Here is a 13,654-nt window from a genome sequence, read left to right on the forward strand (position 1 = left end):
GCTGATGGCAAAAAAACAAGTGAAGCTGCAGTTTTTTGCTTCGGTTCTGCAGAACTGCAAAGAGAATTACAAAAAAAAAAAAAAAAAGTTTAAATAGGATGAACTTAAGCCAGAATTTGGTCCCTGGAAAGATGTTCAGAGGATTTCTTAAAGACAGAAAAGTAAGCAATTGCCCAATCTGATAATCTGATCATCTGAGAAAATTTACAAGCAATTTTTTCCACCTTCCGGGGTGGGCGTGGCCTCAGGGGTGGGCGTGGCCTCAGGGGATGGGCGTGGCCTCAGGGGTGGGCGTGGCCTCAGGGGTGGGCGTGGCCTGAGGGGTGGGCGTGGCCTGAGGGGTGGGCGTGGCCTGAGGAGTGGGCGTGGCCTGAGGGGTGGTGGGCGTGGCTTGTGACGCAGCGAGGCGATGCGGCGGGTGCTGGTGGTGGGCGCGGGGCTGACGGGCGGCGCGTGCGCGGCGCTGCTGAGGGCGGCGGGGGCGCGCGCCCGCCTGGCCGTCTGGGAGAAGGCGCGAGGAGCAGGTGCGCGGGGGCGCGCGGGGGCGCGGGGGGGGGGGGGGCGCGATCACGGCGCGAGTGGGCGGGGCTTGCGGGCTCAGGGCGTGGGGGGCGGGGCTTGGTGGGTGGGAGGTGGGCGGGGCTTAAGGGGATTGGGATGTTATGGGCGGGGCTTGGTGGGTACGTGGTGGGAGGGGCTTGAGGGCCCGAGGCGCGGGTGGGCGGGGCTTCGGGTTTGATGGGCGGGGCTTGCGGTGGGCGGGGCTTCATGCCTATTAGTGATGTGGGTGGGCGGGGCTTCAAGCCTATTGGTCATGTGGGTGGGCGGGGCTTCTGAAGGGTGGGCGGGGCTTCAGATCTATTAGTGATGTGGGTGGGCGGGGCTTGTGGCCTATTAGTGATGTTGGTGGGCGGGGCTTCGAGCCTATTAGTGATGTGGGTGGGGCTTAGGGCCTATTAGTGATGTGGGTGGGCGGGGCTTCGGGCCTATTAGGGATGTGGGTGGGCGGGGCTTCTGATGGGTGGGCGGGGCTAAGGGCCTATTAGTGATGTTGGTGGGAGGGGCTTTAGGCCTATTAGTGATGTGGGTGGGCGTGGCTAAGGGCCTATTGGTGATGTGGGTGGGCGGGGCTTCTGATGGGTGGGCGGGGCTTCAGGCCTATTGGTGATGTGGGGGCGGGGCTTTAGGCCTATTAGTGATGTGGGTGGGCGGAGCTTCAGGCCTATTAGTGATGTGGGTGGGCGGAGCTTCAGGCCTATTAGTGATGTGGGTGGGCGGAGCTTCAGGCCTATTAGTGATGTGGGTGGGTGGGGCTCCTGATGGGTGAGTGGGCGGGGCTTGTGGCCTATTGGTGATGTGAGCAGGCGGGGCTTCTGATGGGTGGGTGGGCGGGGCTTCAGGCCTATTAGTGATGTGGGTGGGTGGGGCTTTAGGCTTATTAGTGACGCCCAAGCCCCACACCCTCCCTCCCATGGTCCCTCAGGTGGGCGCATGAGCTCGACACGCTTCGCCACGTCCTCTGCCGACCTGGGTGCGCAGTTCGTGACGGCGGAGGCGCACCAGGAGGGCCCCCACGGCAGGTGAGGGCCCATCAGGAGGCCAGCCCTCCGTGGAATCCAAAAGTGAGGCTGGTCTGAGCTTTCTTGGTGGAAAATCACCACAGCTGCCGGTGGGTTTTCACCTCTTTGCTTCCTTTAAGCTTCTATGAGGAACTTGTGTCTCGTGGCATCTTGAAGCCGCTGGCTGCGCCCGTTGAAGGGATGGTCGTGAAAGAAGGCTCATGCAATTACGTGGCACCCCAGGGCATCTCCTCGATCATCAAGTACTATCTAAATCAGTCGGGTAATTTTTAGATGCCTTTGCATGAAATGAAAAGCTTTTATTGCTTTGTTTTTCACACCGTTCTTGAGCTGTCTTTCAAATTTAAATCTTCAGTGAGAATTTTCTAGTTCCTTGTTTGTTTATGTACGTGTTGAGGTTGCTTAGATGGATAAATGTGTCTGCAAACTCTCTCAGTTTCCAGGTCCTTCAGGTGCTTTCTTCTTCAGGTGCTTTCCCCTTCAGGTGCTACTCATTGCTCTTTACAACTACCTAAAAGGAGGTTGTAGAGAGGAGGGAGCTGGCCTCTTCTCCCAGGGGACAGGACAAGAGGGAATGGCCTCAAGCTCCCCCAGGGGAGGTTCAGGCTGGACATTAGGAAAAAATTTTTCATGGAAAGGGTCATTGGAGGCTGCCCAGGGAGGGGGTTGAGTCACCTTCCCTGGAGGGGTTTAAGGGATGGGTGGGCAAGGCGCTGAGGGACATGGGTTAGTGTTTGGTAGGAATGGTTGGACTCGATGATCTGATGGGTCTTTTCCAACCTGGTGATTCTATGATTCTATACTTCACCTGCACTGCTAGCATACAGAAAACTCTCCGTACTAATACAGCTCCTGTAGGACCAAGGTCAAGCTCATATTTATGCCATTCTCTTTAGCATATGAAAGTCAGACTTAACAGAGTTGGAACAGAGATAACTAAGTGCGACTGAGACCATGATTGAGAAGAGGTTTGAGATGCAGCTTGAATGAAATGAGTGGGTGTTTTTTCTTGAATGTGTACATAAGCTGACTGCTGTTTAACCGAGTAGCTGGGAACATGGAGGGGAGCTCCAGCCTGTGTTCTGTGAACATGAACGCCTCAGCAGTATGTGACCCTATTATGTTGGAAGTCATGGAATCATAGACTCATAGAATGCTTTGAGTTGGAATGGACCTTAAAGATCATCCAATTCCAACCGCCCTGCCATAGGCAGGGACACCTCCTCCTGGATCAGGCTGCGCAAGTCCCCATCCAACCCTGGGACCGAACACTTCCAGGGATGGAGCAGCCACAGCTTCCCTGAGCGACCTGGACTAGGGCCTCCCCACCCACATTGTGAAGAATTTCCTCCTTATGTCCAGTCTAATTCTAGTCCTTCAGGAAAGGCTGAAGGAGGTTATCTGCTAGTTTAAAGCGTGTCACTGCTGCGTTGGGTATAATGTGGCAGAACCTCTTGCACAGTTGATTGTCTCATTTAACTCTGGCTTGGAATGTGTTAACTTTATGAGAAGTCAAGCTTTGCTATTCCATGTGATTGTTTGTCTTCTTTTCATTAGCTCTTTTTTTTAGACCCTAATCTTGCCAATCATTAGTTACGTTCCTATCTTCTGATACATAAGAGACTTTAACAGGCAGAGATTTTCTTATATCTTTAACAGAGAGATTTTCTCTTTCTCAGCTGCTTTGATTGCTTGCTGTGTGCTGCCTCCTGCGCTGGTCAGATTTCACTCTGCATTGGTTCAATGACTGAACCCACAGTAAACTAACCTAACTAAGAGGGCAGCTGGTAGTTTGCCATCTGTTTACTGAGCAGAATCCTGTCAGAGAGGAGTCAGTTGAATACTATCCCTAGCACAGGGAAGTGATGATGACATCCTTTCAGCTGATGAGCTTCCCCTCTTTTAATGTCATATGATGGCTCTTAAATTGATTCGACTTAATTTGTAAAATTTTGCCCTAAGACTGTGCGCTTTACTATTTGCAAGTCATCCAGTGTACTAAGGAAAACCAGCGTGCATTTTCTCAGTGGAATTCACTGCTATGTGTATTTAACGACTTCTTTTTCTAAGCAGGTGCGGATGTCTCCTATGAACACCATGTAACTCACATATCTCTTAAAGATGGGAAATGGGAAGTCGCCAGGAAAACAGGACCACCGGAACTGTTTGATATAGTTATTCTCACAATTCCTTTCCACAAATCCTTCAGCTGCAAGGTGACATTGTAAACAGTAAGTTAATGCCTCGAAACCACGGGTATCTAGCCTAAAATGGCACTTGAGCATCTTGTATAGCAAAGAATCAGTCAGCAATCTGAGCTATCTTTTAATTTCAACAGGGGTTTTCTCTATCCACCTCTCTTGGGATTTAAGATGCAATTTCATGTCAAGCTTAAGGCAGTTAATTGTGGACGGCAGATGAAAGGAGGAGTCATCCTCTCCCCTTCAGGCTAATGCTGTCCTTCTTTTGCCTCCTCCATCAGCTCTAGTGAGTGGGTACCGTACTAGGAGTCAGATCTGTTCCCCGTTTTAACCCAACACTGACCCTGATGGAGCAAATGAAGATGTTGGTTTTCACTTGGCTGTGCAAGATGATCTGGCTTGCTGAGTGATGGCCTGGTGGCTGGTGTTAGCTGGCACGTGTGCCGAGGCTGCTTCCTTACCAGAAAAGCAGCTCAGTCACCTGCGTGCTCTGGTCTTCCAAATCCAGAGACAAAATTTGCTGCGTCTAACAGAAAACATATGTGTGCGTTCCCGGTATAGAAAGTAGCAATTCCAGCTGCTCCTGGAAGGGGAGGTTCCTGCTCCTTGTTGCAAACTTCCCCTTCCCTGTCACTTGGGGTAGGAGTAATGGTTTGGCTGCTGTGCTTGCGCTGCATCTGAAATGAGGGACACAGTGTTGGAGGAAGGGGAGGGCTTTCTCCTTCTAGCAACAGCAGCTGCTCAAAGGTCCCGTGCAGCTACTCTGAGGCTGCAGGTGGGGGGCTTAAAGTGAAGGGAGACAGGATTTAGAAGTACTGCTACCTTCATTGCTGCCCTTAAAGGCCTTTATTGTACAGAAGACAGACACTGAAGCTAAATGAAAGAGGTGGCTTGGTGCCTTGTTAATATTAACTGCATTGTGTTGCAGTGTGTGATGAGCAATGTCAGTGGAGCGAGCTTTGTTTCCCCAGTGGCCCTTGGTTTGACTGTAACCAGCCTTTACTGCGTCCTATCCTTTGCTTCAGAAACCTGCTTCGACTGTTTCTTAATTAGAGGCAGCTGGTTTAAAGATCTTCCATATCCTCCATAATTTTCCTTCACCACTTTCCCATCTGAGGTTACTCTCTGAGATGCCTTTTCGTATCAGTTTTGCGGCACACTAGAGACTGAATTGTCAACTCTGTACCTATGCTAAGTTTCATTTTAACCACTTAAGTATAATTGGATCTATCAGTTCGAAGTCCAGTGAAGTTTTAAATGGATTTTGATGACGGATTGTTAGCATTAAGGTGGAGATAAAGGCTGTAAAATAAGTGAAAGTGCAAAGGAACAGCTGTGTGGACTATATGGTGATCCATTAGTAAGCCCTGGAATAAACCTTTGATATTTGTGTGTAGAAAAACTTGAGCTGGAGAGGTCAAATAACCCCCTGCAGGGGTTTTCCTGTTTGAGCCTTGAGACTGACTCTGTCACATCGATGCTTGCTTGAGAATATTTAATGGTGCGAGTATTATATTTTTAAGCAGTGGTTCTGCAGGTGATTACTATAAACATGTAGTATGTTTATTTAATATCAAAACAATCTGGGCCCCTATGCCCATGTTTTCAGAGGCGTCTCCTGAAATGTAGGCTTCTAGATGTGTAGATAGGTGGTGCTTCAACAAAAGCATCCTGCACGTGTGTGTGGCAAGTTCCTCTTCACTGTGGAACGATACGTGTGCCTACGCTGGAACACAAGGATGACCAGGACCTGGCGGTCAGTTGACCTTAATGCAGGTGGTTTTGGGTCCAGTGGCCGATCTACTTGTCCATTTGCAAATGCTAACTTGTCCCAAAGGCACAGAAATAAAAATACATCTTTGTTTAGACACCTTTAATATCCTGTTGCAGAAAGAAAATGAGATGAGGCTTACCAGTTTGAAACAGACCGAAATATTACTTTCAGTGAGCTTTGAGAATGAAGGTTAGTGACAGGGGGAATCGCAGCCTGCATTAGGGCTCCCAAGTTTTTTGAAAATATTTTTCATTTATTTATATGCTATTCAAAGAATTAAAGGTGTGAAATAATGACCCTCCCAAATGTTATGTTCGGTGGCAAAGTTTCCATTTTAATACTTAAAGCTCTGCGGACTAAAACATTTGTTAAATTGATTTATTAGTTTGTGTCTTTTTCCTCTTCTTTAATCTTTTAGATGAGCCTGAACATTATGATATTGTGAAGCTGTATACATTTAAGACGAAACAGAATTAAGTGGCTTTTGGCAAACCAGAATTATAGTTTTAAATGGACTGCATGATAAATAACTGTTCCAGAATTATTTCTTTTATGAGTGCAAAGCCAAAACTGAGATTAATGGAGATGTTTGTGTGTATACACCCCTTTGTATATAGTTTTTGTTTATATATATATATATATACACACAAGTATATGTGTATGTCTCTATTTATAAGGTATTTTCTGTTTATTTACATTCTTTTGTTCAGTTAGATTTCTTTGATTCTTGCCATCATTTACCAATTCTTAACCTAGAGGGGCAGTGAAAGAACTAACTTGCTTATGGCCGGTCTTTTTAGATTTATTGATCTTCATTTTCAACCTTTATTCATTCCTGCTGTCGCTGTCATGCCCAAATAGACCCCTCAATTGCATATTTAGCCACAGCAGAGATGGCAATAGTAATAACGCTGCTAGAAGTTGTAAGCTAGGAAATCTCTTGTACTAGTAAAGTTGTTTAATTGGTAGTTTGTGAAACGGGCATTCTTAGGACTCTGACACTGGTGTCTGATGAAATTACTCTTCACTGATTTTATCTGTTTGGTTTTCATTCACAAATTGCGTGGGTCCTATGTTTTCTTGAAGTTATAGTAGAATTGACCTAAAAAATAAATTGAAAGGAAAAAGTCTTATTGTAAAGTCTTTCTCCTGCTTTCTTTTCTTTACGTTACATAAGCTTTTAAAAAAGTTTAGCACTGGTATTGGGTTGAGGCCAAAGAGGAAAAGGGTTCTTCTAGCTCTTTGCAACATGTTTGAAACAACAGTAGGTGGCAGCAATCAAATGATGTTTAGGGCATTCACCTTGAATAACTGAATTAAATTTAGTGCACTTATTTGTATTTGGCTTTCCGTATTTTGGTAGTAAATACTGTGGTTATGCAGAAGGTAAAAGGAAAATGAATAAATATGTTTCTGAGTTTTGTAATGCAAATTTGGTGTCGGAAAAGGAAGAAATTTGCTTAAATGCTGGATCTTAGCAAAGGAAAGGACTAGATTTTGCAAATGTTCACAGTCTAATAGTATTTCACATATGCTGAAGTGTTATATTGGCTGCCATTGTTAGAAGACTCCTAGATTCACATACCAGATTCCATGTGATCACTAAGCAGTATAGTCCTTTTTTGTGCATTTACAAATCGAATTGACAGACTTACTAAATAAGCTTACGTTGGTTTTTTTAGTCTTTTTTTTTACTGTTTTTAAGCAAAACCAGTAAATTTACTAAAAAGTAAGGTCACAGGTTTTTGTATGATGTTTTGACAACACGGCAGTTAAAGGTTGCGACAATTTGCAGTAGTTTTTATCTGTGTTTTCAGATTGTTTTCATTAAGTTGCTTTACTCGAATTTAAAATTACAGTTCCACATGTTTAACCTACTAATAAAATGAAATGGCTTAGCTTTTGCTTCAAGCCTGACCTATTTTTTTTCCATCTGTGTGAACGTCCCACATGCTTTAAATAATATGAGCTGATGAGAAGATACAAGGAAAATAGGGCTATATTTACATAGGGAGGCTTTATAGTGTGAGTGAGGAAAGCACAACTCTCATAATTTTTCAAGAGTCTCGAGTTCTTGCTGAGCACTCTCTGTGTCTGTTTTTTTTATTTGGCTAGGATGGTGATAAATTCTGAATTTTCTCGTTCCAATTCCAAGCAATCTTGGGAGGGCTTAGCCAGGCTTTGAGTTTGCTCTCATCACCCACCGTATCTAAAATGTCTAGAGTAAACACGTACACTGATTTGTTGGTTACTTAGCAGACTGTAGGAGCTGAGGGGTCACACTGTGCAAATATTTATGCTTTCTGGAAATACAAGTAGTTATTAGTTTTGCATGAGAGTAGCTGTTGATATTAATGCAGTCCTCTGCTTCCATTTCAGATGGTTTTCATGCAGTCTGAGGTTGTGATCGTGGAAGGGTTTGTGTTGGTAAAGCCAGGCAATACTCTGACAGAGGTGTGAGAGGCTGTTGTCCGTATTATCAGTTCTGTGACAGAAACGTGAGGTGTCCTGCTCTGTAATGACACCCCGTGTCCTTGCCTGTGGGAGAGCTGTTGATGTGACACAGCCAGACAAAATACAGTTCTCCTTGGCTGTAGCCGGATGGTTACAATGAGCTGTTCTCTCTTCCGCTTCTGGATTTCACCCGTGATTCAGTGAATGGCATCCTGTCCCTACCTCCCACTGCTGATGTGGGCTCAGCCGTTCACCTCCCACTGTGGGATTTTGTACCTTCCTGTGAGCTGATCTCACTTGCCAATCCAGCAAGGAAAGAGAGATATATAAGCACATATCTCCCAAGTGACAGGGGACAGGACGAGAGGGAATGGCCTCAAGCTCTGCCAGGGGAGGTTCAGGCTGGACATTAGGAAAAAAAATTCACGGAAAGGATCATTGGGCACTGGAACAGGCTGCCCAGGGAGGGGGTTGAGTCCTCTTCCCTGGAGGTGTTTAAGGGACAGGTGGATGAGGTGCTGAGGGACATGGTGTAGTGTTTGATAGGAATGGTTGGACTCGATGATCCGGTGGGTCATTTCCAACCTGGTGATTCTGTGATTCTATATGTAAGTATGGGGTGGCTCTGCTTAGCCAAGGAGCTGGGTTAGCTAGAGCAGGGGTCTGCCAAGCACGAGGAAGCAGGCAGAAAGGAGAGAGTGGGACTGTGTGTCTGGGAGCAGAGGAGGATTTGAGGAGGACCAGAGCATGCTTGTCTCTTCAGCTGCCCCAAAGACCACTATAGCGTGAGCCTTTAAAGCAGACAGAGTTGTGCAGCTCAGGTATAGCCATCCTTCTTAGGGAGTACTTTATTAAGAAAGGCTAATTCCAGCTTGGAGCTGGAATTGCACATCAGGAAAGAAAAATCAAAGTAGAATGTGTATATTCTTAAGTGTGTCTTTTACAGCCTATTTTTAGGTGTCTCTCTCTCTCTATATATATATGTATATAAGGCGTATAATGGACATGTTCTGCAGGTGAACACATTGAAAGTCCATTGAAATTCAAATAGGCTACCGCACTAATTCCAGTGTCCCTGTTTGTCTGGGAAGTGTGAGGCTTAAACCTGATGTGTGGGAGCAGGAGATGTTTGAAAAGTAGAACGAAATAGAATATGTGTTAGATAAAGGGCTACTGTGCATTTTGTCTTTGTCATTCAACACTACCTGCCTTTGGTAAAACACTGGAACTATGGTGTGATGGAGCTCGGGGTAAGACGGGCCAGCAGCGTGCTGCCCTTTGCCTTCTAACTTGGAGGGACGTGGGGAAGCTTGGGCAGCTGCTCCCTTCCTTCAGGGGAACCCCTGTTAGATCCTTTGGCCAGAGCAGGGTGACAGCTCTTAAACAGAAGCCCTGCGGAGGCGTTCTTGCTCTGTCACAGCTTCTCTCTTGTGCCTGCTAACGTTGCAGAAACGCGTCTTCCTTTTTCTGTCCTTCCTCCAGCAAGTCAGCTGTATCGGCACGATGGTCTGTGGGACCACAGTCACACAGTTGCTCCACCCCCATTCCCCCAAAAGGCACTGGGGGTTATTTTTAGCAGGATCGAGGTGGTGTGATCGTCAGTTTACCATGTGGCCCACAGACTTACTGGCACATTATGTGCTTTCCGCAAGGGTAGGAAAGCAGCACAAGGACTGCGCAAGTGGCTGAGCCATATGAGCAAAGAAATGCTCACGAATCTGGGGTTTGAATGCTAAGCTTAGGTTTCCTGTTTAGTCCCAGGAGGGGTTCAGAGCACCTGCACCTTAAACTGCCAGCGGATTGTGCTGATTTAGCTAAACTGATTAAAAAAAAATTGCTTCCAACATGTAAGGTGCTACTGCTTTTGTGTGTAGACACGTATATTTCATAGAATCATAGAATACTCAGGTTGGAAGAGACCCACCGGATCATCGAGTCCAACCATTCCTATCAAACACTAAACCATGTCCCTTAGCACCTCGTCCACCTGTCCCTTAAACCCCTTCAGGGAAGGGGACTCAACCCCCTCCCTGGGCAGCCTCTGCCAGTGCCAATGACCCTTTCTGAGAAAAATTTTTCAGCCTGATCTGACTATCCTTGCTGTAACCTGGACGTGCTTCCCTTCCTGTCCCTGCTGCTCGTGCTCTGGCAAAGAGCACCAGGGGACCTGGTCATGGGAACTTTAGTTAGTGCTTGTCTAGACGTTTTGTCATTCCAGCGGTGTATCTCAAAGTAGAGAACAGGACCCCAGGAAAATCGGGTTAGCTAAACATGGGCCCATGTGTGTATTCCTACATTAGGTTTTTTCCTAAATAATAAAGGTGGTTGTATTTGAACACAGGACAGACTTGGAACAGAACAAATAAATGCTCTAAAATTTGTTTATCTTGACAATAAACACAGATACCTCTCAGTTTTTTCCCAAGGCAGACAGTCTTTGATACTGTCCAGGGATCGTCTTCAGATCGAGAAGTCTTTCCATAGCTGCTCTTTGCCATGAGCCTAACGAAAGAAAAAACATTCCCTATCAAAAAAATGTGACCAAACTGAGCAATTGTGAAACTTCTTATTTGTATCTCATGGGACATGTGTTTAATGAGCTGATGGTTTCTGTGTTGTAAGAAGACTGGGTGTGCTACTAAGAACTTTTTCTTCAGTAAATCTAGTTAAGGCATCTATATCAGATTTGCAATTTTTATATCCTGGATCTAAAGTGGTTGTGATGGCTGATTTTTTGGGAGCAGTCGTAGGCTACATCTCATCTCTGCCCTTCAGTAAAATCCTTCTTTGTTTGAAGTTTAGCTCGTGTTGTATTTCTTTTGCTGGTGGTGGTGAGAAATGCACATTTAGAAAAGCTCTCTCCTTTCCTGTGACCACACCTGCTCAGCATACCTGGGGGAGAAACGTGCAAAGGTGACCATAGGCCAACTTTGATGACTTGATAGCCTTTATTTTTATATGAAATCTACAACTCAGACTACTGCTTTTATAGAGTTGAAAGCCTTTGGAAAGTGTGCTGCAGGTTTGTGAGCAGTCTTAAAATTTAATTGCTTGCTTTGGCTTTTATTTTAATTAGTGCTGCGGTCAAGTAAGCAGACAGAAGTCTTCACTGGTGGAACACATTTTTTTAATGTTGTATGCATTTTAATATATTCTCATAGCTTAGGCAGTGCCTCTAGACTGGGTGGGGTGTTGTGGATTTGGGGGGCGGGGGGCGTTTAATAGTTGCTGGCTGCTCAGAACACTGTAATTGAGACCGTTCTTTTTATAGAGATTATCTTCACCTCACTCAGATACGTCTGCAAACTTTTAAGTTATTTATGCAATCCACATTTGGATTAGAGTAGGAAAAAAATAATATTAATTTTAAACTTAATGAGATTTTGGCTCCATTGAGTCAAATGTAAAATTTGTATTGAGCTTGCAGTCTGCTTTTTGTGCTGGGCATCATCATTTCCAAGAATGTATGGTATGCTCTGTTATTAAAAAAACAAACCAAACCTCGGGAATACCTTAACCTCAGCCACTTTTTGTACAACCTATGTTCTGTTTCCTTTTCCTTGCCATCATGGTGTAGACAGGAGAGACTTGTATTTTGCAGAAGCATTACGGTGCACATTGACTACCTTAAAGGTGTCAGATGGGTCAGGTCACTAGCGTGGCTGAAAACTGACTCAAGGGGGAAAAAACTCCACAACTAAGAAGATTTGTGCTTGTGTGGGCAGGTTGATGTGGTTCAGTCTGTGGCTGCGCAAGCTCTGAAGCTGAGCAAACCTGAGAGAAATGTGATCCTTCTCTTTATTTAGAAATTTGCAGTCGGGTCAGTTGAAGCTGACTGTGAAACTCGGGATGCAGGCGTGTTTCCTCTCTCTCCCCTCTTTCTGGCTGTTTGTTACCAGATTAAAGCCTGGGTCCATTCCTTAATCCTCTTCCCTGTGTAGACAGCAGGCTACTGTGTCAACCCAACTGAAATTAGGTTGGGGGGTGTAGTAGCAGAAAAGACCAGGCAGCACTGGCAGTGGCTTATGTTGTCAGAGAAACTGAGAACAGTCACCTTTTTCTTCTATAGTTTCTGTCCAGAATATTATTATATTCTGTTAGTATTTTAGCTGTCTTGTGTTTCAGATTTATCTGCAGTGGTACCTTAGAAGCATGCATTTACTGCTGGCTGCCTTGCTCTTCTGTAGCACTCAAATTCCCTGCTAAATCCACCTTCCCAAAGACACTCAAAACACTCTGTGGGTCTCCTGTCATTCTGTTCCCTGGTAAACTTTGTTCAGCTGGATTTATTGTTCAACTGGATCTTATTCTGCAGTCACTTAACAGCCTTCAAGATACCTAAACCACTTGCTGTCTGCACATAGTTAATTTAATAAAATTCACTTTCCTAAATTTCTACAGCCAGTTGTCCTGTTCTCCTTAAAATATAAATCCAACAAGACAAGATCAATAAATCCTTCTTTATCTAGAGGCATACACTCACCCTCTCATACCCATCTTTACAGAGGAGCACCTGTCAGTCACATTTCAATCCAGTTGTATGTTTAAAGCACTGGGTTTGGGAGTAGTCTCAGAGGCTACCAGTGCAACAAGACTAACTCTGTTCTAAATCTAGTTCTCGCCTCATTTCAAGACACAATTTGGCTTTGTAACCCAGTGTTTCAGACGGTACTGATGGCAGTGCTTTCTTCAAGTTTACTCTTATTTCCAGTGTTCAGGAGCTAGAATTTCTTCATGGTGGTGGTATGTGTGACAGAATGAACTCTGTTCCGAGACTTGTAATCGCAAGGCCACTCTGCTGTTCTGACCCACATGACTTTCATGAGAGCTCAGCTGGCGTGTGCATAGATGAGATGACTGGGAATGGAAGGTGAAGTCTGTGCAAATGAGTGTGCTGTATCAAACAGGTGAGGTCTTGCGTTTGTCAGGTACCGCAATAGTTTGTTTGAAAACCCTAACTATTGCCTGAGCTTTATATGTTAAAAGCCAGATGTGAGGCTTCCCAAAGCTCATTTGGGTCTTGAGTTAATCTATCTGAATTTATTTTCTTTAGCAGCTGTTTTGGTATCTGCTGTCAGTTCTTCATCTGATGGTGGTGCGAGGGGTTGAGAACTTCACGTGTGGTTTGCAGAATGACTTCAAGTACTGCTTCACTTTTGTTTTAATTTTTTATATTCATATAATTTGTAATGGCTGGGCTACCTAAGAAAAGTATAGCAGTTTACAACGTTCAACTTCAAACATCTGTTTGCCCTGAAGGTGTTTTGGGCTTTGCTTTTGTCCCTTTTTTTGTTGAGCAAGTACTGAAGCTTTAATCTTGAAATGATGAGTTATCTCACTCCTAATAAGAAGTCCTCACATAGGTAGAACTTGATGGGAAGGAGACTTAAAACTCCACTTAGTGGCTTATTAGCAGTTTTCAGGTAGGTGATTCTGAGTGTTTGGATCTCACTGAAGATTTGCTCTTAGGGTGATCAGTGTGGGCCTGAATGTTTCTGGAGGCACCACGTGTGTAGTTGTTTTCCTGTTCCACTACCATCCTGTGGGGTCAGCAGGCAGTCTCACAGCCCCAAAGCTTATTTAATTTAGGAAATGGAATAGGCTGGGTAAGGAATGAAGATGTGATTAGTTGACTTTATTGATCT

At 45.1% G+C, this 13,654-nt stretch overlaps 1 protein-coding gene across 1 annotated transcript in view; it reads left to right on the forward strand.

Annotated features, from left to right (window-relative positions):
* Positions 1 to 409: 409 nt before the first annotated feature.
* Positions 410 to 13,654, forward strand: part of RNLS (renalase, FAD dependent amine oxidase) — a 68,112-nt gene continuing 54,867 nt past the window's right edge. Inside the window, 5 exon segments of the mRNA XM_069863660.1 lie at positions 410 to 524; positions 1,484 to 1,580; positions 1,700 to 1,842; positions 3,654 to 3,770; positions 3,773 to 3,811. Coding sequence (XP_069719761.1) covers positions 410 to 524; positions 1,484 to 1,580; positions 1,700 to 1,842; positions 3,654 to 3,770; positions 3,773 to 3,811 — 511 coding nt within the window.

Source organism: Phaenicophaeus curvirostris, chromosome 9 (genome assembly GCF_032191515.1).
Source record: "Phaenicophaeus curvirostris isolate KB17595 chromosome 9, BPBGC_Pcur_1.0, whole genome shotgun sequence".
Taxonomy (NCBI): Eukaryota; Metazoa; Chordata; class Aves; order Cuculiformes; family Cuculidae; genus Phaenicophaeus; species Phaenicophaeus curvirostris.